This window comes from Ascaphus truei, chromosome 1 (assembly GCF_040206685.1).
Source record: "Ascaphus truei isolate aAscTru1 chromosome 1, aAscTru1.hap1, whole genome shotgun sequence".
Classification (NCBI taxonomy): Eukaryota; Metazoa; Chordata; class Amphibia; order Anura; family Ascaphidae; genus Ascaphus; species Ascaphus truei.
The window spans coordinates 52423634-52451234 of NC_134483.1; the positions used below are offsets into that span (position 1 = coordinate 52423634).

The 27601-nt window shown below is 44.5% G+C and overlaps 1 protein-coding gene across 2 annotated transcripts in view; it reads left to right on the forward strand.

The window, feature by feature from the left end:
• Positions 1-7730: 7730 nt before the first annotated feature.
• The window catches only part of IL7R (interleukin 7 receptor), a 41033-nt gene continuing 21162 nt past the window's right edge, over positions 7731-27601 (forward strand). The window contains exons 1-2 of one of the 2 annotated variants that reach the window (XM_075588117.1): positions 7731-7871; positions 10043-10178. In XM_075588117.1, coding sequence (XP_075444232.1) covers positions 7793-7871; positions 10043-10178 — 215 coding nt within the window. In that variant the 5' untranslated portion in view covers positions 7731-7792. The remainder of the gene's footprint in view (positions 7872-10042; positions 10179-27601) is intronic. The other variant, XM_075588128.1, reaches the window with a different exon arrangement.

Sequence of the window (27601 nt, forward strand, 5' to 3'; positions counted from 1 at the left end):
GGAAGGCAGGAGGCGAGTTAGGAAGAGGTGTAGGATGGGAGGAAGAAACAGAGGGGATGTTCTGCCTTATGGATTCCACCTTTTCCTTAAAATAGTCAGCAAAGTCCTGAGCGGAGATGGAGGAAGGAGAGGCAGCTGAGGGTGGTTTGAGTAGAGTATCAAAGACAGAGAACAGTCGTCGTGGGTTAGACTTGTGCATGTTGATTAGTGCACCAAAGTAGGCTTGTTTAGCTTGCGAGAGGGCAGAGCTGAAACAGGATAGCATAAATTTGTAGTGAAATCAATGTGTTTCTTACCTTTTCCGTATTCACCCTTGTCCTACACCAACTCTTTACCCTCAACGCAATGCTCAACAGCCTGATGCGAAGAAGTCCATGATCCTCTGTTGATTTAAGAAACATCTCCGGTAAATTCTTTCCTTCTCTTCTGTCTTCTCTTCTTCGTAATCCAAGGGGGCCAGGAGATGTTTCCCCAACATCTCCTTGGACGCAAATGAGATGGGTACAGATCTTGTATAAGGCTGGAGACGGCACATTTGAGTGTCAAATAGTACACACCCTATCCGATTGATTGGTGTACCATATGACAGTTTAAATTTTTTTTAAGGATGTGACATCATCATAAAGAGAGGGAAGCCAGCCAATCAGGCTTCGCTCCCTTTAAGATAACGTCAAAAAAAAACCCAAAAAAACCCATCACATGGTACATCAATCAGTTGGATTGGAAGATATACCATGTGATGCCTTTCCTTTTTTGGAGTGCTGTGACATCATCAAAAAGGGAAGGAGGCATGCTACCTGGTTGACTATCTTACGTCTGTAAGAGATGTGTGCAGAGGTATGCAATGGAGACCGTTTTTAAGGTGAAATTAAAATAAGGCTTTATTGCGCCTGTCCCTTTTAACACAGCAAAACATATGAAAACAACAAATGCCTAACCCTGTTTAAGGGCTAACTTACCTCCCCAGTCCCTTTCTCCAGGGCTGGAGGGATAATCCCATTACCACCCTATTCCCCAAAGTCTCAAGAGATACCTTAAAGCAGGTGTCCCTTCATGTCAGTCTCTGGTAGGTTCCTGGGTCCCCTGTGTCCAGGAATATAGGTCTTTGGGTGTCTTGATCTCAGCAGAGCCTTTCTGCTCAAGACCTCTTTCCTCTTGTCAGCACCCTTGTGTACTGAGGAAAATCTCCCTTCTTGTCAGCGATAGTAATACACAGGCGGCTAGCATCACGTGACCTAGGTCGCGAGTCCTAACAAACGATACGCTGTCATAATATAGTAAAATCACAACATATGGCCGGATGTGTGCCCATGGTTAAGAAAAAAGTATTCACTTTACCTTAGCGCCGAGCTCTGCACCAACGACGGTGAACCGCAGGCGGCTATTAACACGTGATAATAGCAACGGGTCCTAACAACAGCAATACAGCTGAAGTACTCACCGAGCTCAATACACTATTACTGTCTGAATAACTGAGCACAGGCATAAGACAAACTTTACATCAGCGCTGGTCTTGGAGCTAGCAATGGGAGTATATGGGCGGCCAGTATCACGTGACCTTGGTGACAAGTTTAAACAGATGACATTAACATCAAAATATACAAAAGTAAAACTAACACACTATAGGCACACGCATCAATGTGAGAACAGGTTATATACATCTCATCTCTACTGAGTTATAGTCAGGCAGTAGTGACTTAGAATCATAGACCACATGATCACTGCCAACTATTCAACATCACAGACATATACCTAGCATCAGCAGTGTGTATAAAGATACACCTTACTGCACTAGATATTAGCATACCTAAGTGTACAGCTATTAAATATTAACAAATAAGTGATATTGCCAACTGCTGGAATTACAGTGTTACTATCTATACACTTATTTATCCCCACATACCTGGTAACCTCAAGTAGGTCAGAAGAGAACAACTCTATCTGGCAATAAACTGGGATACTATCCACAGTGTCCAAGTGAATATCAGGGGATAGCTCAACTCTGTATGAATGTAAATATCAGTATCAACAAGGCAAGTTCAAAACTGGATTAAACTTTGAAAATAGCAGTACGGCTATATGGGTTACGGCTTTACACGGATGCAGTGTATATATACATATACTAACTATCCATTGGATTTTTGATTTTCTTAACATTACTATTATATGACCATGTTTTGATATCATGACAAACATTTAGTCATGATTTCTCCCTGATAAATATAACGTATATCCACTCTGAATATAGAGTAGATAGATCTGGCAGGACTCTGTATACGTAAGAAGTTAATATCACTGATTCACCTCCTCTTATCAAAATTAGGCATATATAAAGGTATATTAATACCTCACCTAGGGCACTTCATAAGAGGCCAAAAATCAGTCAAAGGGAATATATCAAAACATAAGTAGTATATCTCGCCTAACGTTGAATTTGAACACTCTGGAGACACTAGGAGCTTCAATGGTTTTTAAACAAATTTTAATAGTGATTTAATAAAATTATTTATGTTGTATGTCTAGCGCACTAAGGACCAGGATTTAATAATACTCAGGCCTGCGGTGCGCCCTAGTGGGGATCTTTCCGTGTGTTCTCTAGACACACATCCCTTTTAGTCTATGTACTTATCCCTGGCAGCACGCGACCAGAACTATTTATTTGATAAAAGAGTTAGAGCGAGGTTTTCCACTTCTATGTAACCAGTTTGTATCAATATTTTTTTTAGGGACTTCTTTTTGGAGTGATGTGACATCATCAAAAAGGGACGTTGTAACAGGAGACTTATCCCTGTTCAAAAATGTGCCTCTAATCCAGCAGTGTGGTGGTTAACTGCTGGTAGACAATTAACCAACACCACCTGGCTGATTAGAGGTGTCAGAAAAAGCCTGCCTCTGAGACAGGAAGGGAGATTTTCCTCAGTACACAAGGGTGCTGACAAGAGGAAAGAGGTCTTGAGCAGAAAGGCTCTGCTGAGATCAAGACACCCAAAGACCTATATTCCTGGACACAGGGGACCCAGGAACCTACCAGAGACTGACATGAAGGGACACCTGCTTTAAGGTATCTCTTGAGACTTTGGGGAATAGGGTGGTAATGGGATTATCCCTCCAGCCCTGGAGAAAGGGACTGGGGAGGTAAGTTAGCCCTTAAACAGGGTTAGGCATTTGTTGTTTTCATATGTTTTGCTGTGTTAAAAGGGACAGGCGCAATAAAGCCTTATTTTAATTTCACCTTAAAAACGGTCTCCATTGCATACCTCTGCACACATCTCTTACAGACGTAAGATAGTCAACCAGGTAGCATGCCTCCTTCCCTTTTTGATGATGTCACAGCACTCCAAAAAAGGAAAGGCATCACATGGTATATCTTCCAATCCAACTGATTGATGTACCATGTGATGGGTTTTTTTGGGGGTTTTTTTGACGTTATCTTAAAGGGAGCGAAGCCTGATTGGCTGGCTTCCCTCTCTTTATGATGATGTCACATCCTTAAAAAAAATTTAAACTGTCATATGGTACACCAATCAATCGGATAGGGTGTGTACTATTTGACACTCAAATGTGCCGTCTCCAGCCTTATACAAGATCTGAACCCATCTCATTTGCGTCCAAGGAGATGTTGGGGAAACATCTCCTGGCCCCCTTGGATTACGAAGAAGAGAAGACAGAAGAGAAGGAAAGAATTTACCGGAGATGTTTCTTAAATCAACAGAGGATCATGGACTTCTTCGCATCAGGCTGTTGAGCATTGCGTTGAGGGTAAAGAGTTGGTGTAGGACAAGGGTGAATACGGAAAAGGTAAGAAACACATTGATTTCACTACAAATTTATGCTATCCTGTTTCAGCTCTGCCCTCTCGCAAGCTAAACAAGCCTACTTTGGTGCACTAATCAACATGCACAAGTCTAACCCACGCCGACTGTTCTCTGTCTTTGATACTCTACTCAAACCACCCTCAGCTGCCTCTCCTTCCTCCATCTCCGCTCAGGACTTTGCTGACTATTTTAAGGAAAAGGTAGAATCCATAAGGCAGAACATCCCCTCTGTTTCTTCCTCCCATCCTACACCTCTTCCTAACTCGCCTCCTGCCTTCCTTGACACTTTTTCCACTGTCTCAGAGGAGGATGTGTCGCTGTTGATCGCCTCTTCTCCCTCTACCACTTGCCCTCTTGACCCCATTCCCTCCCATCTCCTAAAACCTCTTGCTCCTACTATAATCCCTACGCTCACACACATTTTTAACTCCTCACTCTGCTCTGGAACCTTTCCATCCTCCTTCAAACATGCAACAGTCATACCATTACTCAAAAACAGCAAGCTTGACCCTACCTGTCTTTCTAACTATCGACCTGTCTCCCTCCTGCCTTTTGCCTCTAAACTCCATGAACGTCTTGTATTCTCTCGCTTGCTCCATTTTCTCAACACCTATTCTCTCCTAGACCCTCTACAATCTGGCTTCCGCACTGCTCACTCCACGGAAACAGCCCTCACTAAAATAACTGAAGACCTCCATGCTGCCAAAGACAGAGGTCATTACACTCTGCTCATATTACTCGACCTCTCTCCAGCATTTGACACCGTGGACCACCCTCTTCTCCTTCACATTTCCCATACTCTTGGTATTCGGAACAAAGCTCTATCCTGGATCTCATCCTACCTCTCCCATCGTACTTTCAGTGTCTCTTCTGCTAACACCTCCTCTTGATCTCTCTGTGGGGGTACCCCAGGGCTATGTCTTGGGACCTCTACTCTTTTCTCTGTACACACTCTCTCTAGGTGACCTAATAACATCTTTTGGGTTTAAATATCACCTCTATGCTGACGACACACAAATATACTTTTCAACAACCGACCTTGCACCTGCTGTACAAACCAAAGTTTCTGAATGTCTCTCTGCTATATCATCCTGGATGGCCCTCCGCCGCCTTAAACTCAACATGGCTAAAACAGAGCTCCTCATACGTCCTCCCAAACCTGGCCCTACTACCTCCTTCCACATTACTGTTGGAACTACGATCATTCACCCAGTAGCCCAAGCACGCTGCCTAGGGGTCACACTCAACTCCTCTCTCACATTCGCCCCTCACATTCAAAACATTTCTAAAACTTGTCGCTTTTTCCTCCGCAATATAACAAAGATACGCCCTTTCCTCTGTTGCTCGACTGCTAAAACTCTGACTCAGGCCCTCATTCTCTCCCGTCTTGATTACTGTAACCTCCTGCTGTCCGGCCTTCCTGCCTCTCACCTGTCTCCCCTACAATCTATCCTAAATGCTGCTGCCAGAATCACTCTACTCTTTCCTAGATCTGTCTCAGCATCTCCCCTCATGAAATCCCTCTCCTGGCTTCCGATCAAATCCCGCATCTCACACTCCATTCTTCTCCTCACTTTTAAAGCTTTACACTCTTCTGCCCCTCCTTACATCTCAGCCCTAATTTCTCGCTATGCACCATCCCGACTCTTGCGTTCTGCTCAAGGATGTCTTCTTTCTACCCCTTTTGTATCTAAAGCCCTCTCCCGCCTTAAACCTTTTTCACTGACTGCCCCACACCTCTGGAATGCCCTTCCCCTCAGTACCCGACTAGCACCCTCTCTATCCACCTTTAAGACACACCTTAAGACACACTTGCTTAAAGAAGCATATGAATAGCACTGTGAATATTGTGAACACATGATACATAAAGCTTGGCCCCCTGCAGACGCACTTACCAGAACTCCCTCCTACTGTCTCTGTACGTTCTCCCTACCTACCAATTAGACTGTAAGCTCCTCGGGGCAGGGACTCCTCTTCCTTAATGTTACGTTTATGTCTAAAGCACTTATTCCCATGATCTGTTATTTATATTATCTGTTATTTACCACATGTATTACGGTACTACTGTGAAGCGCTATGTACATTAATGGCGCTATATAAATAAAGACATACAATACAATACAATACAATTTAATTGTGTATTTTTTTTTAGGCTGCCCATTTATTGCCAATATGCTAATCTATGCCCTTTCTTGGTATAGATAAGCACAGAGACACTCAATGCATTTTTTGGCAAATGTTTGTTTAATTTCATTGTAATGTATTGTATTTTTTGTAATTTTTTTTAGCTTGCTTGTTTTTATTTAAATGTCATGTGTGTTATTTTGTCTATTTTTTTAGCTTGCCCATTCATTGCCATTGTGGTAATCCATTCCCATGTTTGGGGCATGGTTTACCACTGTTATAATCAATGGGTAGAGGGGGTGCGGGTAGTTGCCCTGGGGAGGGTGATTAGGCCTCCCAAATGGGTAGTGGGGGAGGGGTGTTAACCCTTTAATTACTATAGTAATTACTAACCGCTAAAGTGATCGAGGAGGATGGGGATTAGGATGGCCTTCATCCTGGCAGGGGTAAATCCAACTTTCATTTACTTTATGCTGGCTGGCTAATGTTTTATTTTTAATGGACAAATGTGCTATTATCCATATCTGGGTAATAGGAATTTTGCCCATTAAATTGTGTGTCGGGGCGGGGGGGAGATGTATTTATTTTTACTGTAATGCACTGTAATGTTTTTTTGAATAGGGAAAATAACTTTTAGCCATCTTTGGCTAATAGCACTATTACCCATTTTGGAGTAGTATTGTTGGTACAGGGGGTGGGTGAAGGTGGTAGTTGCCCCTGTTTGGTGTTTAGGCCTTTTGGGAGGGTAGCGCAAGAGTTTAACCCTTTCAGAACCTTAGCGGTTGTAACCGCTAAGATAATTAACTGGTTAACTTCTACTGCCGCCCTCCTGCAAGTTCTAAACACCCACCATGGGGCAACTACAAGCTTCACCCACCCCCTCTATCAACAACAAAGCAGTTTCTGCCATTTAACCCCTTCAAAACCTTAGTGGTTAGCTGCTAAGGTAAAGAAACTGGCTTTAATTTTTTTATAAAGGATTGAATCTGTGGGTCTCCGGAGCTGAAATAAATATGCGGGTCAGCTCCAGAGACCCCCAGATTCAATCCTATGCAGTAAAAATAAAAGAAACTCCTTGATATGCAAATCACAATTCTGATCTCGCCATCCTTTGGGTCGCAGGAAAAGATGCAAGTTTTTATAGTACAATATGCATATCGGCGTTTAGTGAATAGTACAGTAGTTGTTGGCAAAAAAAATACCGCACTACTTGTTATAGCCAGAGTGTTTTAGTTTTAGTACGATATTGCCCTGTTATCAAAGCATTATGAACAGCTACACATGCAACATCGCTCTAAAAGGGCACTTATCGTGCATTAATGCCCTTATCGAAGTTTAGTTTTACTGCTGTTGGAGATATCAGTTGCTCAAAATGGACAGTGCCCTTCATACTCCTTAAGACAGCAGGAGAGGTTGCCAGGGTAGCATCTTACACCAGTGAAATAATACACAGGGCAACAAACTCACAAAATAAATGAAATAATGAAAGAAAATTAGACAGATTAGCACAACATGGACTACTGTACCAAAGTTATCGTATGTCTTAATTTCATTAGGGGACTCCTGCCTTACTGGGTTAACTGTTCCTTATTCAAGTCTGTAATGATATGATGGTAGAGTGTTTCAGCTTTGACAACATTATAGTAGTTTCATTTTTTGTGCTACTATGTGTAGGATCCAGTTGAACGTAGCTTCCTTTTTCTGTGCTTTGCCCCCATTGGTATGTTTATACTTCCCCCTGGCTGCGGTTACTTTAGAAGTGCACATTGCTTATATCATGTCATAGTATAGAAGAAAACTCAGACCCAGCATCTCTTTGGAGCTCACACACATTTCATTTGGCTCTCTGCACAATGCTAAATCGTGCCGCTGTTGGAATTCTGATCTTTCTTGTTCATTCAACTCTTGAAGAAAGTGGTTATCCCCCAGATGGTGAGTGGTGGCAAAAATTAATGTCAATGAAAATGGTTTGTTTTCATCACAACATTTAACCCTCTTAATGCAATTGTTTCGATTTTATTGCACTGCTTATTCTTTCTACTCTTAAATCTACTTCTGTGCACTATTTTTTAATATGGATTAAGTCTCATTATAATGCTTAATTATAAAGTCTGAGTGAAAATATGCATTATTATAAAATTGCAATGATGCGCTTTCCATGCCATTAATTGATTAATTATATATATATATATATATATATATATTGTTGTTGGTTTTTTTTTGCAAAATTGAATGTAACGTTTAGCTCATTCTTTTTAAGTCATCATTTATTTTTGTTGTTATTTAACATTATCTTACATTGGAGTTCTTTTGAGTTGAAAATGACCAGAAATATTAATTGAGAAACATTTTATTCTCATAAAAAATTAAAAAAAATGACAAAATACAAAAAAGGATGAATAGATATTTTGGTAAATGATCATCTTAAAATCAGCATGAAGTAAGTATTGATTAATCTAATTACATATCGACCACAAACTCTCACAAGCTACACTCAATTTAAAATCTAAATTGTGCAACAGAATTAGGCTACTACTGTAGCTATTATTTTTATTTGTAACGCTGACCTTGTGCAAAATGATCCATTGTTTAGTGCATTACACTAAAAAGTCACTGTGATCTTCATCAAAAGAGATCAGTTGATACTATATTTAGCAATGTGTGAAATTAAAAGTTCTCAGACAGCATTGGCTCCTATTTATGACAATGATAACGTGGATCAAAGCTGTTTCTGAGGGGCAATTAACTATGGTTCAATAGCTGTGCGTACGCATAGTGCAACGCGGAGTAAGTCAATAGCAGATACCACCATATCGAGTGCGATATCCCGCATCGCGTTTTGATGACTCCTGGCCCATTTTGCTCATAGTCATAACTTAAACTTTCTCTTAGTCATGTCATGGCTCATAATAAGCTCTTCCCTCAGAATGACCAATGTGGACAGTCCTATGTTTTTATATTAGTGAAAGGAATAACAGTAGGGTTTTTTTTTAACATCCGGTTTTTAAATGCTTTAGTTTAATGTAGAAAAAAAGATGATACAGTTTGCTATATTAGTGTACGGTGCGTCAATTAAATATAATAATAATATAGTGAATTTGCACTGGGTATTATGAAATAAATAATTGGATTGTGGAACTAATGTGATTTTATTCCAATGTGTATCATAAAAAAGTCTGATGTTTCCACTGGGCATTAAAACAACTATTATATTGTGAAACTGACCTCAGGTGGTTAGTGAGGTTTCCACAAAATATTCAGTGTGTTAAAGATCGCCTGCCTGTCAGACAACTGACTCATGCATCATTTAGGTGTCATGTCTAACAGTTTCCCCGAGTGGGAGTTTACAATCATTATACATAAATAGAAACATATTGCCAGTAAATACAGTGTGATCCTGCCCTAAAGCTCCCTCTCTTTCTCTCCCCTAGGAAAAAATATCAAATTAACTTAAACATATCAAAGTTTTGGTGCACTATGCAGCCTTTTTAAACTCTCTATATATATATAATATATATATATATATATATATATATATATATATATATATATATATATATATATATATATATATATATATATATATATATATATATATATATATACTGTATACTGTATATATATATATACTGTATATATATATATTCAGAATATAAAAACTCAGGAATGGACCAACCTTTCCAAGTTACCTGAAGATATTCATGAGCCCTAAAGCTTTCTTTATATGTAACCTTTGGGGGGGGGGGGGGTTGCCAGATACAGTATGAGAGTCCCCGGGTATTTCTCTACATTCCCACGCGATGTACTTGTCTCAGTTTTTGCATCATATATCCCAGTATTGTCTTGCATACTATTGTCTTTATTCGGTGGATTTAGTATTGAAACTTTTCTAACATGCAACCTAAAGTTTAGACATGTAACTTGGCTTCTTCGAGAACTTAAAATGTAGGTTATTATGAACCAATGTGTACATTTTTGGTATGCAAGACAATAATGACTAAAGAAAGGAAGAACTGTACTATGAACCCAAATCAGAATGGTAACTGAGAACACTGCATGTACTTACAAGTATAATCAATACATTTTTCTCTTACGTCACCCAGATGATGAAGAAAATGAAGGAGAAACACTGGTTGAATTTGACTGTGTCGCCCAGTTGAAAGTAGAGAGCAGTCAATTAATTTGCTTTTTGACCGGCAAACATGTTGACATTACAGGAAATATAGTATTTACTGCATGGTAAGAAACCATTTGCTTACTGTTAACAGCAGAGCAATTCATCATAACACAAATCCATATACAGTATATTACAACTGTATTAAATGCACAGATGTGATGCAGATACAGATAACAGCCGCGTTCGATGTAACAGGATATTTACATAGCTTCAGCGAGTTTTCGTGTGGACGGAAAAAGGTATCCTTCTGGTATTGCGTGCTACATTGCAAATGCTACGTGAAGTACTGTAGTATTCCAAGAATGTGGCCCATATAATGCTGAGATTGATGAGGACCTTTATTTTAGCTCACAGAAATATTACAAACAAAAAGTGCCCATCCAGTGACAAGCGTAATAAGTGCTTACATCTAATCATGTGCGATAACATGCAATAAATGACTTCCGGCGCCCTAGAGTTAATTAAAAGTCCAGATAACAAGGATAGGCAAATATGGATCAAACCATGTATTAGAGTCCAGTTTGGTAGATCCGGATAAGCCTCAGATGACTATGAAATGATCCTCAGGACATGTGAAGATAAACAGACAGAGAAATCATAGTGTATACTGCTAGACTACTATATAACTAACCAAACATAAATGAGAATCAAGCAATACACCATCAACAAACTAGACTGACCATACTAGACTAACAAACATATACTGTAGACACATAAATGCTAGTGAGCTGCTGAAAATGAAGTACAATTTAATAAAATATAAAAAAGTTAAATAGTAACATTGTCACATCCAAACCAAAACTTATACCTCTTTTTCATTGAAACAAGAATTCCATTTTCAAGTACAGAGATGACCACCCAGTATCACACAGAGTATTGTATCATTGTTCCAGGCGGGAACTGAATTCACAAGCTTGTGTATTTCAGGCCAACACCTTTAACAAGCTAATTGCACTTCCTCCCCATTCTTGCTAAAAAACTTAAATGGACTTATATAACAAGATATCAAAAAGTATTGAGATGTCTTAATTTTCTTAACAGGAATCCAGATGTGGCTCTTTTTAATTGATGGTGTTATTTGTGATTTATAGAAGGCTGGAATGCTTTGAGAATAATTTATTGACCCAATCACAATGACTTCTACTTCTAGTTCAGCACAAGCTTGCCCATTGCTCATCTTCACCTTACACTTCATATGCCAACAGTGAGGAAAATTAAGGTGTGTGCTGTTGCAGGTGAAGCAATAGCCAAAGTGATTAGTAATCAATCTGAATGCACTTTAGCATCCCAGTATCAAAAATAACAACCCAAATTAAACATCCTGACTCAAGGGAACAAATTACAGACCCCCTTACTTTATTACTCAAAGGTAATTTCATATAGCTCCTGCAGGGCCTTTTTAAACATTTGAATGCTAAGTTTTTTAAGAAATACTGTTGTAGATGTAGCCCCTTGTAACTGCAGGCAGCCGACACACTTACACTGCCCGTTGGTTGCAATAGGAAACTACAACTCCCAGCTTGCTGAGCTGCAGCAGGGAGCCATGTCCGAGGTAGGACGTGACTTGTGGTTGACAGGGCCTCAGCCAATGTTATTGGACCCTGGAGAGGTGGGGCTGAGAGAGGGGCTTTAGGAGTCCCTATCATCAGCTGCAAGGGGGTATAGTAGCTGCTACAGCAGATCTGCATGAGCCTGGATGACTTCAGGCTTGATCGAATGACCCGCTAAAAGAGAGCAGTCATTGACTGGAGGGAGAGCAGTACAGCGTGCAGAGAGTACCAGCAGTTCATCACCGGGTAGCTGTATGGAGTAGCGATTGCCGTCGGAGGGGACCCTCAATGGTTGAAGTTAAAGTGCTAGCTAATTATTTTGTGAAGGCCTGCTACACTTTGTTGCATTAAAGAGCTCCGATGGTGTGGCGACACCATCACATAGACCTAGATACCCAGGTATTGGGTAGCCGTATCATCACTAACACTGACATACACCTGCGCAGCGTTTAAGTGTAGTGTTATGTTGATGTGCTCTTAAATGACTGTGCTGATCCTTTGTTAAGGATCAAGAGGATCTCTAGTATCTATCTTAAAGTATCTATACAATCCGTTATATTACGCCCGCATTGTGTTTGTTTAGCCATTAAGGACTCGGGCCCCACGTCCGCAACAGGCATCAGTCTGGGGATACTAAAAAGAGGTGTTGCATAGTTACATATAGTTACATAGTAGATGAGGTTGAAAAAAGACATATGTCCATCACGTTCAACCTAGGCTAAATTTAGACGACAGATACTTACAATATCCTATATTTTTATTTACAGTATATTACATTAATATGTGAGCTTATTGAAAATAAACTTATCTTCTGTGTGAAAATACAGATTCCTTGTCTGAATAAATTGGTCTTGCAGTTTCCAAAGGATTTATTCTACTAGAGGCAGTTACAATAAGCTTCAAGCCAATTCCGTCAGGGGCAGGTTAAAAATGGAGAACAGTCTTGGGCTATGTATTTCTTTTCTGTTCTGACGCATATATTCTCAAACAGGATTCATATAGTAATTCCTAGCTACTAATTTATCCTATACATACATAGCTTGTTAGGATGAAACAAAAATATAATTAAACGATCCTTGGAAAAGTCTGGGCACAAAGACTATACTCTTATCTTGGCCTTGGACAGACTTCATCATGTACCCAAAATGTGCTATAAACAATTCACTTGATCGAACTTTCCTACAAATCAATTGTCTTCCTTAAATGTGTTTTTCTTATATTTCACAATCTTTCTCAGTTCAGTCTGAGGAAACAAAATGGATTCTAACAGACAACATGGATTCCGAATCATTTGATTTCCATTTACACTCATTCTGTTTGTGTAAAGTGCTGTTTGGCCAAGCTCTGCAGTGTAGGTTACAAATCCCTTAGCGTTTCATGCTTTTATTCTATTTCCCTGAAGTGGTTTTCATGACTTTCAATGAGTGTGCTTCAATCCTCTGTAAAAAAAAAAAGAATAAATGCTTTAAAAAAAAGCACTTGGATTGCCAATTTAAGAAGCAGCTGGTAACATCTACATACACTGACAATCCAGGAGTTTATTGTGTTATGGAGTAGATTGTAGTAACGAGACTGTCTTTGAAATAGGTGAACTCGGTTGAAATCCTAGTCTAAGCTGTCTATGTGACTTTGGGCAAGTCCCTGTATCTTCTTGTGTCTCAAGCAACAACAAATCTTTAATATATAAAATTGAAATTTGTGGGGTTGTTGCTAGATGTGGTGAATCTGATTGGTCCGTGGGTCTGTCACTCAGCCTCTGGCCAATCAGATTGGTCCGTATCCCCGCCCCGCACGCCTCTCATTGGCCTGCGTGGCTCTATGATGTCACCCAACTGCCACTCTCTTCTCCTCCTCGCCCGCAGCTCACCTTCCCCCTCGGCCTCCCCCAACTGCCACACACACGCACAACCACCCGGCCACTGCCCTCTTCACCCAGCGGCCCGGACCACCGGCTCCCCCCCATCCATCACCCCCCCAGCTCACCTCCCCGCCGTCTCCCCCCATCACCCGCATCTCACCCCCACATCTTCCAGCCCGTACCCTCACAGACTCCTGACTTGTGGCAATGCTCTGCGCCAGCACGGGTGCAGGGCTGATTCCCACATTCCGCTTCCTGACTGGGCAGTCCTTCCACTCCTCCGTCCAATCGTGCAACGGCGGCCAGCGGGGGGGGAGTAGATAGGAACAGGGCAATGGCGGCCGCGCGGGACATGCCCTTCCCTCTGGTCCTCTTCCCCACGGCGCTCCCTTGCTTGCCCGCATAGGGAGGGAGATGGGCGCGGGGGGTGGGGTGGTGGTGCGCAGTCACGGCTGGCGGGAGGTGGGGTGCCGCCTGTTCGGATCGCCGGACATTCCACTCTCCCTACCCCCCCACCTCCTGTCCACTGTGTGTGTGTGTGTGTGTGTGTGTGTGTGTGTGTATGGGAGACTGTGAGTGTGTGTGTCTCACTTTGTGTGTCACTGTGTGTGTGTGTCACACTGTGTGTGTGTGTGTCACACTGTGTGTGTGTGTGTGTGTGTGTGTGTGTGTGTGTGTGTGTGTGTGTGTGTGTGTGTGTGTGTGTGTGTGTGTGTGTGTGTGTCACTGTTTATGTGTGAGACACTGTGTGTGTGTGACACTGTGTGTGTGTGACACTGTGTGTGTGTTTCACACTGTGTGTATGTGACACTGTGTGCTGCGCAGAGGGGGGGGACCAGAGCTGCGCAGGGGGGGCCAGAGCTGCGCATGGAGCGGACCAGAGCTGCGCAGGGGGGGGGGTCCAGAGCTGCGCAGAGGGGGGGGGCACGAGACTGGAGTTGCGCTGGGGGGGGAGCGGAGAGAGAGGGGAAGCGGAGAAAGACTGGGGGAGCGGAGAAAGACAGGGGGAGTGGAGTGAGGAGGGAGCGTGAAATTTTAATCCCGGGCAACGCCGGGTCTCTTAGCTAGTAGATTATAAAATCATTGGACCTGCAAAATTCTATGCACAGTGCTGCATACACTATCAGTGCAGCTATCCAGGATGTTTGTGGGGAGTGCAGATAAATATATATGTGGAAAGAAAAACACAAGCAAAATACTGCAAATACAGGCATACCCCGCATTAACATACGCAATGGGACCGGAGCATGTATGTAAAGCGAAAATGTACTTAAAGTGAAGCACTACCTTTTTTCCACTTATCGATGCATGTACAGTACTGCAATCATCATATACGTGCATAACTGATGTAAATAACACATGTGTAACAGGCTCTATAGCCTCCCCGCTTGCGCACAGCTTCGGTACAGGTAGGGAGCCGGTATTACTGTCAGGACGTGCAGACAGGCGTATGCGTGAGCTGCCGTTTGCCTATTGGGCGACATGTACTTACTCGCGAGTGTACTTAAAGTGAGTGTCCTTAAAGCGGGGTATGCCTGTATGCCTTTCAAAAAACTGGATATTCAGTGAGTTCTTAGTAGAATCCAGATAAATTTGTACTTACAAATTTCCCAAAGTACACATGTACATAAAGGTATCTTTTATCCCGAAACAGCAGCTTTCACCGAGATGTATGTATGTATTTATGTATGTATGTATGTGTGTGTGAGTGTGTGTGTGTATATATATATATATATATAGTGACAGAAACCAGGATATGGTAATAAATTCCATATATAGGTCTCCCAGGATACTGAACAGTTTCTATCCTGTTTAGGCTGAAAAGTGCAGCCTCAGAATGCATGCACTCCATCCCACAGTTTGGCAAGTGCTGGAACTGAGGGATGAGGGATCCAGACCAGAGTTTGTCTGCTGCCTGATTTCTGTCAACTGTCCTGCTAGTTAGAAATCAGGTATTTAAGACTGATTTCCTGGTTCCTCTTCCCTTTCCCCAAGAGCCTGGAGGCAGGAAGGCTGCTGGAAGCAGAGAGGGGAAACGCCTCTCACCAAACAGGTTAAATTATTCTGTTCCTTTTTTCTAAAACTGCAAAGTTACTTATTTTTGTTGTTGGAAGTGGATAAGCCATTCCAACCCCAGTCAGGGAAAACCTTAAGTTAAGTTATTGCTCAGGCGAGCAGGTTTTGGTTTGCTTATGTATTATTTTGTATTCCCTGTGGCAGTCTCAGTGCCTGGGACTGAATAAACCAGGCAGTAGCCTGTTTAAAGGAACAGCACGTCACGCCTCGTTATTTAACCTACCCTAAAAGACTGTGTTCTAACAGTCCCGGACAGACGGCGGAGCCCCAGGAGTAAGCCGGTTGTCACATATGGTGGAGAATGCGGGCAGAACACTAAAAGGTCTGCGGGTTAAAGAACTTTAAAAAAAAAAAAAAAGTTTTTTTTCCCCCAAACAAGATGGAAGACGTGGTGAGTGCGCTGGTACGCAATGTCGCTGCCCAGAAAGACGCGAATGAAACCCAGCAAAAGCTGTTAATAGCCCAGCAAGAGACTAATGCAAACCAGCAACAGACGAATGCAGCCCTGCAAGAGGCGAATGCAGCCCTGCAAAATGCGAATGCAACCCAGCAACAGCTGCTAATAGCCCAGCAAGAGATTAATGCAAACCAGCAACAGGCGAATGCAAACCAGCAAGAGACAAACCGCTTGCTGAGAGAGGATCAACAACAGTTCGCCCAGGGCTTACAGCAGGAACTCGAGATCCTGAGAGGGACTATCATTAAGACTCTACTGGCAGAGGCAGGCCCAGTTCCGAAAATGACCAGGGCAAGCCACTACCTTCAGAAGATGGGGCCCTCGGATGATGTTGAAACCTATCTTCTCACTTTTGAACGCACGGCACAGAGAGAGGGTTGGCCAGAAGCTGAGTGGGCCAGTCTGATTGCACCCTTCTTAAGTGGCGAACCCTAGAAGGCTTACTTTGATCTAGAACCAGCCGAAGCTAACGTCTATACAAAATTGAAGTTCGAGATCCTCGCCCGCCTCGGTGTAACCACGGCCATTCGCGCCCAAAGGTTCCACGCATGGTCCTTCACGTTGGATAAAGCCACCCGATCCCAGATGTATGACCTCATCCACCTCGCTCGGAAGTGGCTACAACCCGAGATCAACTCAGCAAGCCACATCGTGGAACGGTTGGTCATGGACCAGTTCTTGAGGAAACTTCCCGTTGCCCTACGCCATTGGGTCAGTCAGAGTGACCCCCACAATGCAGATGAGCTGGTGGCCCTCGTAGAAAGGTACAATGCAGCAGAAGAGCACCTGCAACCCACAGTCATGGAGCATCCCCACTACCCAAGGTTCCAGGACTCTTCCAGAGATGGTAAAAGGGTACCAGGGTTAAGGGGGACTGAAGAGCGACGACCGCCTTCACACAGCACCAGCAACAGTGGCTCGCATACTAAGGGCAACAGCTAACATGGAGAACCGAAAAAGGGCTCTAAGTGGGACACAGACTATGTACCTAAATGTGTAAATTGTTATGAGAGGGGCCACACCGCGAACGTCTGCCCACTAAATGCTGAACCAATGCAATGCAACAGCGTTGAACCTTATTCGTTGTGGTATCAATGTATGGGCCCTAGCCCAGAGGACCCCTTGAATAACCATCTCTGGGCATTTGTAAACACGAGGTTACCCCATACAGAAGTGTAATAGAGCATGTTGCCCAGATGCAGGACCGCATAGCTGCAGTCCTGGCTATAGTGAGGGAACACATGGAAAAAGCTCAAGAGGCACAGAGGAATACGTATAATAAGGGTGCTAGGGTCAGAATTTTTTTCCAGGCGATAGGGTGCTAGTTCTGGTCCCCACCGTAGAGAGTAAATTCCTTGCTAAGTGGCATGGGCCATATGAGGTCTTGGGAAGAGTGGGAGAAGTAAATTACAAAGTGAGACAGCCAGGTAGGAGGAAAAGCCCTGGAAATATAGAGAGGTCTTGTTAACCCTAGTACCCCCAGGTCCGTCAGAGAATCGAGAAATTGACCCAGAGGTTAACATAGCTGAAACCCTGTCCGTTCATCAGAAACGAGAGGTTACAGAATTTAGTGTGAAGAAACAAAGAAGTCTTCTCTACACAGCCAGGTAGAACTAGCGTAATTGAACATGACCTAGTCTCTGAACCGGGGGTCCGAGTTAACCTTAAACCGTACCGAATCCCAGAGGCCAAAAGAGAGGCTATAAGTTTAGAGGTTAAAAAATGCTAAAACTAGGCGTAATTGAGGAATCCCAAAGTGGGTGGAACAGCCCTATAGTTTTAGTCCCAAGGCCAGACGGTACAACAAGGTTTTGCAATGACTACCGTAAACTAAACGCGGTGTCAAAATTTGATACTTAGCCTATGCCCAGGGTTGATGAACTGGTAGAGAGACTGGGCAAAGCCAGATATCTCACGACCCTAGACCTAACAAAAGGGTACTGGCAGGTTCCCCTCACAGAAAGGGCAAAAGAAAAGACGGCCTTCTCAACCCCAGGCGGCCTCTTTCAGTATAGGGTGCTGCCTTTTGGCTTACATGGAGCTCCCGCCACTTTCCAAAGAATGATGGATAAAATTTTAAAACCACATGCTCGGTACGCTGCCGCCTACCTGGATGATGTGGTAATCCATAGTGAAGATTGGCAATCCCACCTTCCAAAGGTCTAAGCTGTGCTTGACGCAGTTCGGTCTGCTGGACTAACTGCTAACCCCGCTAAATGCACTATTGGTCTGGAGGAGGCCAAATATCTGGGGTATTCTATTGGCAGAGGTTTACTCAAATCCCAAACACTCAAAGTAGAGGCGATACAAAATTGGCCAAGGCCAGTTACAAAAAAACAAGTAAGGACCTTTTTGGGATTAATTGGTTACTATAGAAGGTTTATTCCCAATTTTGCAACTAAGGCAACCCCACTAACCGACCCCACAAAAGCAAGAGGGCCGCTAATGGTAAAGTGGTCCCCCGAAACCAAACAGGCCTTTAGAAGCCTGAAAGAAGCTCTCTGTGCCCAACCAGTGTTGGTCACACCTGACTTCTCTAAAGAGTTTTTAGTCCAAACCGACGCATCTGAGGTAGGGCTGGGGGCGGTACTCTCCCAGGAGTCTCAAGGGGAGGAGCACCCCATCCTTTATTTAAGTAGGAAACTAAATCCCCAGAAGAAAAATAACTCCATAGTCGAGAAAGAGTGTCTCGTAATAAAGTAGGCTGTAGAGACGCTCAAATACGATCTGTTGGGGAGAAAATTTTGGTTGGTCACAGATCATGCACCCCTCACCTGGATGTGTCAAAACAGAGAGAAGAATGCTAGAGTGACCAGGTGGTTCCTAAGCCTACAACCCTTTAAATTTTCTGTGGAACACAGGTCAGGGCACAAACATAGCAATGCTGACGGGTTGTCAAGGATTCACTCCCTAATATCCATGGTCGCTCATCCCTCGAGGTCTGAGCTGGGGGGGAGGATATGTGACAGAAACCAGGGTATGGTAATAAATTCCATATATAGGTCTCCCAGGATACTGAACAGTTTCTATCCTGTTTAGGCTGAAAAGTGCAGCCTCAGAATGCATGCACTCCATCCCACAGTTTGGCAAGTGCTGGAACTGAGGGATGAGGGATCCAGACCAGAGTTTGTCTGCTGCCTGATTTCTGTCACCTGTCCTGCTAGTTAGAAATCAGGTATTTAAGACTGATTTCCTGGTTCCTCTTCCCTCTCCCCAAGAGCCTGGAGGCAGGAAGGCTGCTGGAATAAATCATTCTGTTCCTTTTTTCTAAAACTGCAAAGTTACTTATTTTTGTTGTTGGAAGTGGATAAGCCATTCCAACCCCAATCAGGGAAAACCTTAAGTTAAGTTATTGCTCAGGCGAGCAGGGTTTGGTTTGCTTATGTATTATTTTGTATTCCATGTGACAGTCTCAATGCCTGGGACTGAATAAACCAGGCAGTAGCCTGTTTAAAGGAACAGCACTTTACGCCTCGTCATTTAACCTACCCTAAAAGACCGTGTTCTAACAGTCCCGGACAGACGGCGGAGCCCCAGGAGTAAGCCGTTTGTCACAATATATATATATATACTGGGACCTTATCGGAATAGAACAGGAATACAGGACATAGCGCAGACTGTTCAAATTTTATCTTCTTAAAATACAAAGTATAAAAATGCACTCACATTTTACAAAATATAATCACGCATTTAGGATATGATATCCGCACCAACAGAACTCTGCTTCCACAATCTGTATGGCGTGTGACGCCTGCTCTCACGTGTCTGGAAGGGAATCCCTCGGGCTGACTGGAGATCGAGCTGCAAGCAGACAGATGTCCTTGGATACGCCCACCTCTGACGTCACTCTGATCGTCACGTCTCCAGGAGGCGCCATCCAACAGCGTGGAGTCAGGAAAGGTAGTGCAGACCGGTCTCAGCTCATGAGTCCCTCTGCCCACCAATGCTGGATTACACTCTACGTGTTTCACCTATGCAGGTTTCATCAGGAGTGTTTCATGATGGTAATTGCACACTATAAGTACCCTGTCTCTGCTTTTCATTGGCTGATAATAAACCAATGGAAAGGTGTGTTATTTACCTTACTATAAGTGCCCTGTCTCTGCTTCTCATTGGCTGATAATAAACCAATGGAAAGGTGTGTTATTTACCTTACTATATATGCTCAAAATCGAGGATGTAAACATTGAGTCATAAATGTGATAGCACAAATTAAAATTCAATGTAAGACATACAAAGAATTCCAAAAATTGGTGGACATTATAATAACATATCATATTAAAAATAATTATAAAATATTAATTATAAACTATAAACAATCTCTAACTACTTGAAGTTTTTATGGATAAATAAAAAATAAAATATTTTGAAATCTGGAAGAACAGAAGGAAACAGAATATTAGAAAACATATCAATATTCAAATGAAAACACTCAGATCAAAATTGGCATTTAAACCAGCGGGACTGAGGATGTTTAATTGATAGATCCAGAATGATTCTCTCCTAATAAGATCTATATTGCGATCTCCACCTCTCCAATGTGGTAAAACTGATTCTATACCCATATATCTTAATCCGGAAGGGTCAGAGTCATGGAACTTGAGGAAATGTTTGGAGACACTATGGGGCCTATGCAGAGAGCAGCGCTATTTCAAAACTCGCCATTTTTTGGAGAAAATCGCGCAGAAAACAGCAGAAAATGGCGAGTTACGAAAAACGCGCCAATTTTTTTTTTCTATTTCTAAAACTCGCCTCGCGGCTGGCGAGAACCTCCATCTCGCCAGTTTTAAAAATATCCTTATGCAGAGAGGCGCGAACGGCATCTAGCGGCTGTTCGCGCCAATAAAATGGCGCGATTGTCTCCTTTTTGCCTCGCCAGGAAAAGTTGGCAAGAAGCTGCCGCTCGCGGCCATAGCAAAGGAAAAAAAAGGCGCAATTTTTTTTAACACATTTCTGAAGCGCGCATCTCGCCAATTTAAACTCGCCACACGCATTCATGTTAAACATAGCAGAATTCGCACATTTCTGCATATGGAGAATAAAACTCTCCAAAAAAGCTACTTTTTATTAAACTCGCCAAATTTAAAATTCGCTGCTCTCTGCATAGGCCCCTATGTGTCTCCAACGTTCTTTTGATATTTCCCACATGTTCCAAGACTCTGGTACGTAGCGGTCTGATGGTCTTCCCAATGTATTGCAGTCCACAGGGACAAGTCAAAAGGTAGACAATGAATTTAGATCTACAAGTGATATGTCTATTTACCTTATAGCTTCTCCCCGTGGTATGCAACATAAATGAGTCTCCTGAAACAGCACTAGATGTGCAAGCTAAACAACTCTTACAACTAAAAAAAACCCTTAGGAAGATTAAGCCATCCTGTTGTATTATCTTTCTTGGATCTCAAGGCACTAGGGCTATCTTTCCATTAATATTAGGTGCTTTTCTAAAAAGTACTTGTGCTGTGTCGGGTAAGTGATTTCCCAACACTGGATCGTTTTTTAGCACATGCCAATGTTTATTTAGAATTGTTTTTTATATTACCTGCTTCTTTATTGTATTGGGTAATAAATGGCACATTGTATTTTTTTGCACTTTTGTTATTTTTTGGTTTTAGAATTTCATTTCTTGACAGAGACATAATTTTTTGCAGCTCGATCTCCAGTCAGCCTGAGGCATTCCCTTCCAGACACGTGAGAGCAGGCGTCACACGCCATACAGATTGTGGAAGCAGAGTTCTTATGGTGCGGATATTACATCCTACTGTCGCGGCCGAGTTTATTCTAACACTTACCCGGTCTCGGCCGCGACAGAAACGGGCGCGCGCCGGGGTGTCCCGTGCGCGCGCCGAAGCCTTGGAGGAGCGGCCCTCCGATCGGGGCTTCCCCCTCCCCTCTCCGGGTCCGCCGGGTCCCCCGGAATCCCCCACCGCCATCCCCCACATCGCGGAACACCAGGGCTCCCTCGGCGAGCCCTGGGCGAGCCCTGGGCACGCGCGCATGGCGCGCACGCACCCGATGAAGCGTGACGCGCCGAGGGAATTCATTTAGAAAGCCGGGAAACCTCCCGGCTTGCGGCTCTAGCCCAGTTAGAATTAAACGTGTCGCCTCTGTAAATGCGTGATTATATTTTGTAAAATGTGAGTGTATTTTTATACGTTGTATTTTAAGAAGATAAAATTTGAACAGTCTGCGCTATGTCCTGTATTTCTGTTCTATTCCGATAAGATTCCAGTATATATATATATATATATATATATATATATATATATATATATATATATATACATACATCTCGGTGAAAGCTGCTGTTTCGGGATAAAAGATACCTTTATGTACATGTGTACTTTGGGAAATTTGTAAGTACAAATTTCTCTGGATTCTACTAAGAACTCACTGAATATCCAGTTTTTTGAAAGGCATATTTGCACTATTTTGCTTGTGTTTTTCTTTCCACATATATATTTATCTGCGCTCCCCACAAACATCCTGGATACCTGACACTTTTGGATTGAGGAAAAGCAATCTACATGAAGGGTTGAAGCTGCACCTTATTTTATATATGTATTCACTATATCACAGATTCACCTTAAGAGTTTGAATTTTCACTATTATTTAAGCACTTATTACAAGTCACTTACCATTTAGTAATAGATTTAAGTGCCAATTGTCACGGGAATATAGGAGTGCTCCCCACAAACCGGACTGGACCGCGAGGCCAAGGTGGGGATACAGGAAAACCACCGCCCTACAGCCGCGTGAGCGGGTCCGGTTAGCAGAATCGTGTAGATAGCCTGGTTCGGGACAGGAGAGTGTAGAGTGGTAGAGGTACTTGCCAGATCCGGGGTAGGAGAGATCAAGAGTAGTCGGTGTCCAAAGCCAAAGTCGAGGAGAGGAGAAGGTAGAAGTCCGTAGGGCGAGCCGGGGTTCGAGGGTGCCAGAGATCGGGAGTCCAGGTTCAAGCAAGGGTCTGTAACGGAAGACAAGAGCAGACTGCGAAGTAGCTTGTAGCAAGCACAACTAGAGACTGACTATGCTCAGCAATCAGCTCTGGGCTGGTAGCACTATATACTGACAGGAGCCAATGAGAACCTCCAGCGGTGATGTCAGATGAAGGTAGAGCGCTGATAGGCTGAGGCAGGATGCAGGACAGGTGGGGCCGGAACAAGTAAATTGGCAGCAGTGGAGATGGACATAGTAGCGCGCGCAACGCGCGCGACGGAAGGGGCGGGTTGAGTTCGCCGGGCGGAAAAGCAGGAACAGTAGGCGCGCGCGCGGGTCTACCACGGCGGCGCGCATGGGTAGCAGGAGCTGCCGGGAGAGAAGGGAAACCACGTGAGCGGGTGCTGCATGTCCCGACAGCGGAGGTAAGAGCCGCAGCGGGCGCCGTGGGTAGCGGCCTTGCAGTACCCCCCCCCCCTTCAGGGTCGGACTCCGGACGATCCTTACCAGGTTTAAGTGGAAATTTGAGATGAAATGACCGGACCAGCCTGGGGGCGTGTACCTGGACTTGTGGAATCCATGCCCTTTCTTCGGGTCCAAAACCCCTCCAATGTACCAAATACTGGAGCCCTCCTCTTGAGATACGAGAATCTAGGATGGATTGTACCTCAAACTCTTCTTGTCCATTGACAAGTCTGGGGGAAGGTGCGTTGTTTTGGATCTGAGGATTGGGTATAAACGGTTTTAACAGAGAACAATGAAAGGCAGAGGGAATCTTCATAGTAGCAGGTAGTTTGAGTCGGTAGGTAACCGGATTGATCCTCTCCAATATAGAGAATGGGCCGATAAATCGGGGTGCCAGCTTTGGGGATGTGACTTTCAAGCGTATGTTCTTAGTAGATAGCCCTACTTTCTGACCTGGGGCATAATTGGGTGGTCTCCGACGATGTCGATCAGCCTGCCTTTTCTGCATGGCCGTGGCCCGCTTGAGATTATCCTGAATCCTAGACCAGGAAGCTTGAAGATCCCGAATCCTCTCTTCTGCGGCTGGAACTCCTGTACTCGGCCCAGACTGAGGGAGGGTGGAGGGATGAAAGCCAAAATTAGAGAAGAATGGAGACTGTAGTGTGGACTCATTCCTGAGATTATTGTGAGCGAATTCTGCCCAAGGGAGTAGGTCAAGCCAATTGTCCGTAGAGTCCGATATGAAACAACGAAGGAACTGCTCCAGTGACTGGTTCGTTCAGTTTGACCATTGGTCTGTGGGTGGTATCCAGAGGAGAAGTGAAGCGCCACGTTAAGTTTCTTACAGAAGGCCCTCCAGAATCTTGAAACAAATTGCGACCCCCGATCGGAAACTATGGTCTGAGGTGATCCATGGAGCCTGAAGACCTCCTTGACAAATACCTCAGCAAGTTTAGGGGCACTGGGTAGACCTTTGAGTGGGATAAAATGTGCTTGTTTAGAAAAGCGGTCGACCACTACTAGTATAGTGTCCATACCCCTGGATTTGGGGAGGTCAACAATAAAGTCCATCGAGAGATGTTCCCAAGGACGATCGGGAATAGGAAGGGTTTGCAGGAGTCCTGGAGGTTTATTCCGTGGAGTCTTGTTCTGTGCGCAGGTGGAACATGCTGAGACGAAATGTTGAATGTCCTTGCGCATGCCTGGCCACCAAAAGGTTCGTTGCAAGAGGTCAATAGTCCTTTTGATCCCTGGATGACCTGCCGTTTTAGCGGCATGCCCCCATTGCATTACCTTCTGGCGGAAGGTAGGGGGTGTGAAGAGTCGTCCAACTGGCACCCTGAGACCCTGAGGGTTTTGATCTTGAATCTTGATGATCTCCGACAGTGCGTCAAAGGTACTGGCAGACAGGACACATTTCGGAGGAAGGATAGTCTCTTGAGAATCTTCGGTTTTGTCCTCTACAGAAAATTGACGAGATAGTGCGTCAGCTTTAGTGTTTTTAGAACCCGGGAGGTATGAAATAAGGAAGTTGAATCGGGTGAAGAAGAGGGACCAACGTGCCTGCCGAGCACTCAGACGGCGGGCAGTCTCAATATATAAGAGGTTTTTATGGTCCGTAAGGATGGTGACGGGGTATTCAGCGCCTTCCAATAGATGCCGCCACTCCTCTAAAGCCATCTTGATCGCGAGGAGCTCACGGTTACCCACGTCATAATTCCGTTCTGCTGCGGAGAATTTTTTAGAAAAGAATGCACAGGGATGCAGTCTGGCCTGTGGGTTCTTCCTTTGGGATAAGATCGCGCCTGCCCCTATGTCCGAAGCATCCACCTCGAGAGTGAAGGGTTGTGCTGGATCAGGATGCACCAAGATAGGTGCTGTGACAAAGGCTTCCTTGAGAACCTGAAAGGCCATGATGGCCTCGTGGGACCACAGTGCGGGATTGGCGTTCTTCTGAGTGAGGGCTGTGATGGGTGCGACCAGCGTGGAGAAATTCTTTATGAACCTGCGGTAATAGTTGGCAAAACCTAAGAACCTCTGTACCGCTTTCAGAGAGAGGGGGCGGGGCCAATTCAAGACAGCTTCCACCTTGGTAGGATCCATCGCGAGTCCTGTGTCAGAAATTATGTAACCCAAAAATGACGTGGATGACTGATGGAACTGGCATTTTTCAAGTTTGGCGAACAATCGGTTCTCCCGTAACCTCTGAAGTACTTGTTTGATGTGCCGAGTATGTTCCAGGGGATTCTGCGAGAATATAAGAATGTCGTCTAGGTAGACCACCACGTGTTGATCCAGCAGATCTCTGAAGACGTCGTTAACGAAATCCTGGAAGACGGCTGGCGCGTTACAGAGACCAAAGGGCATCACGAGGTACTCATAGTGCCCATCACGCGTGTTGAAGGCCGTCTTCCACTCATCTCCCTACGAATCCGAACCAGATTGTAGGCTCCACGGAGATCCAGCTTGGAGAAGATAGTGGCGCCTTGTAACCTGTCGAAGAGTTCGGCAATCAAGGGAAGAGGATACCGATTCTTGACAGTCACCTTGTTGAGACCACGATAATCAATGCAAGGACGAAGTGTGCCGTCCTTTTTCTTTACAAAAAAGAAGCCTGCTCCTGCCGGAGAAGAAGACTTACGAATGAAGCCTCTCTGGAGATTCTCCTGTATGTAAAGTTTCATCGCCTTGGTCTCGGGGGGGGGAAAGCGGGTAGGTACAACCTCTGGGGGGAATCGCGCCAGGAAGAAGGTCGATCGGGCAATCGTAGGCGCGATGGGGTGGTAATTCCTCCGCCTTAATTTTGTCGAAGACATCTCTGAACTCCCAGTAGGCGTCCGGAAGGAGGGGATTCTTGGATTCCGGATGTGTGGCACCTACTAGGGCTTTAGGCGAAACCAGACAAATGTCTTGACACCGATCTCTCCAGGTGAGGGGTTGTGACTGGAGCCAGTCGATCTGGGGATTATGGTGCTGGAGCCAGGGAAGACCTAATATCACGTCTACAGTCGGCGTGTGAATGGCATCCAACAGAATTTGTTCGGAATGGTGTCCTGTCATCTTAAGACGGAGGGGAATGGTCTGATGAGAAATAAATGCGGGTTGCAAAGGCCTACCGTCAATGGCTTCTAGGCCTACGGGCCAATCCTTGGCTACCAGAGGAATCTGGTTCTTCTCCACAAAAGATTGATCGACAAAGTTCCCACAGAACCGGAGTCTAGGAAGGCCCTCGTGGTGATGTCCCCAAAGTCCCCCGATAGGGTTATAGGAAGAAGTATCTTGGATGGTAGTTTGGGAGAGGAAGGAGAGGTTACCATGCCCAGTGTAGTTCTCCCAGTACTCACTGGGGGCTGGCGTTTCCCGACTTGGAAGGACAGGTACTCACCAGGTGTCCACTATTTCCGCAGTAAAGGCATTGTCCCGCCCGACGGCGACGGAGTCTTTCCGTTAACGAAAGGCGAGTTCCACCCAGCTGCATGGGTTCTTCGGAGGATACGGCGACGGACTCCCCTGGAGCTGTATGTGAGGAAAAAGTAGGTTGAGTACCTTTTTGGCGCTTTCCCTTCTCTGCTCTTCGCTCCTGGAGCCGCTGGTCCATACGGATACAGAGCGCGATGAGTTCCTCCAATGAGGTAGGGCGCTCCAGGGCGGCCAGCTCGTCCTTGAGGGAGTCATTCAGACCCTGCCAAAACACTGTGGCGAGTGCTTCATCATTGCACCTTGTTTCTGCCAAAATAGTGCGAAACTCCAGTGCGTAGCGAGCCACCGAGCGATTTCCCTGCGAAACATTGAGGAGAGAAGAAGCGGCAGTTACCCTCCTACCTGGTGTATCAAACACCTTCCGGAATTCAGCACAGAACCGATCCAGGGTGGAAGTCAGATCCGGGCGATGCTCCCATATGGGTGTAGCCCAGGCCAGGGCGTCATCGGTCAGCAGCGAGTAAATGTACGCGACCTTGGAACGAGGAGTAGGGAAGTGAGAGGGTAGAAGTTCAAATTGGACAGAACACTGCCCCAGGAAGCCACGACATGCTGAAGGCTCTCCCGAATAGCGACTGGGAGAAGGTAGACGAGGTTCAGGAGAATGAGTCAGAGGTACCGGCGGGGAGAAGATAGGAGCAGGAGGAGCGGCAGCAGTCT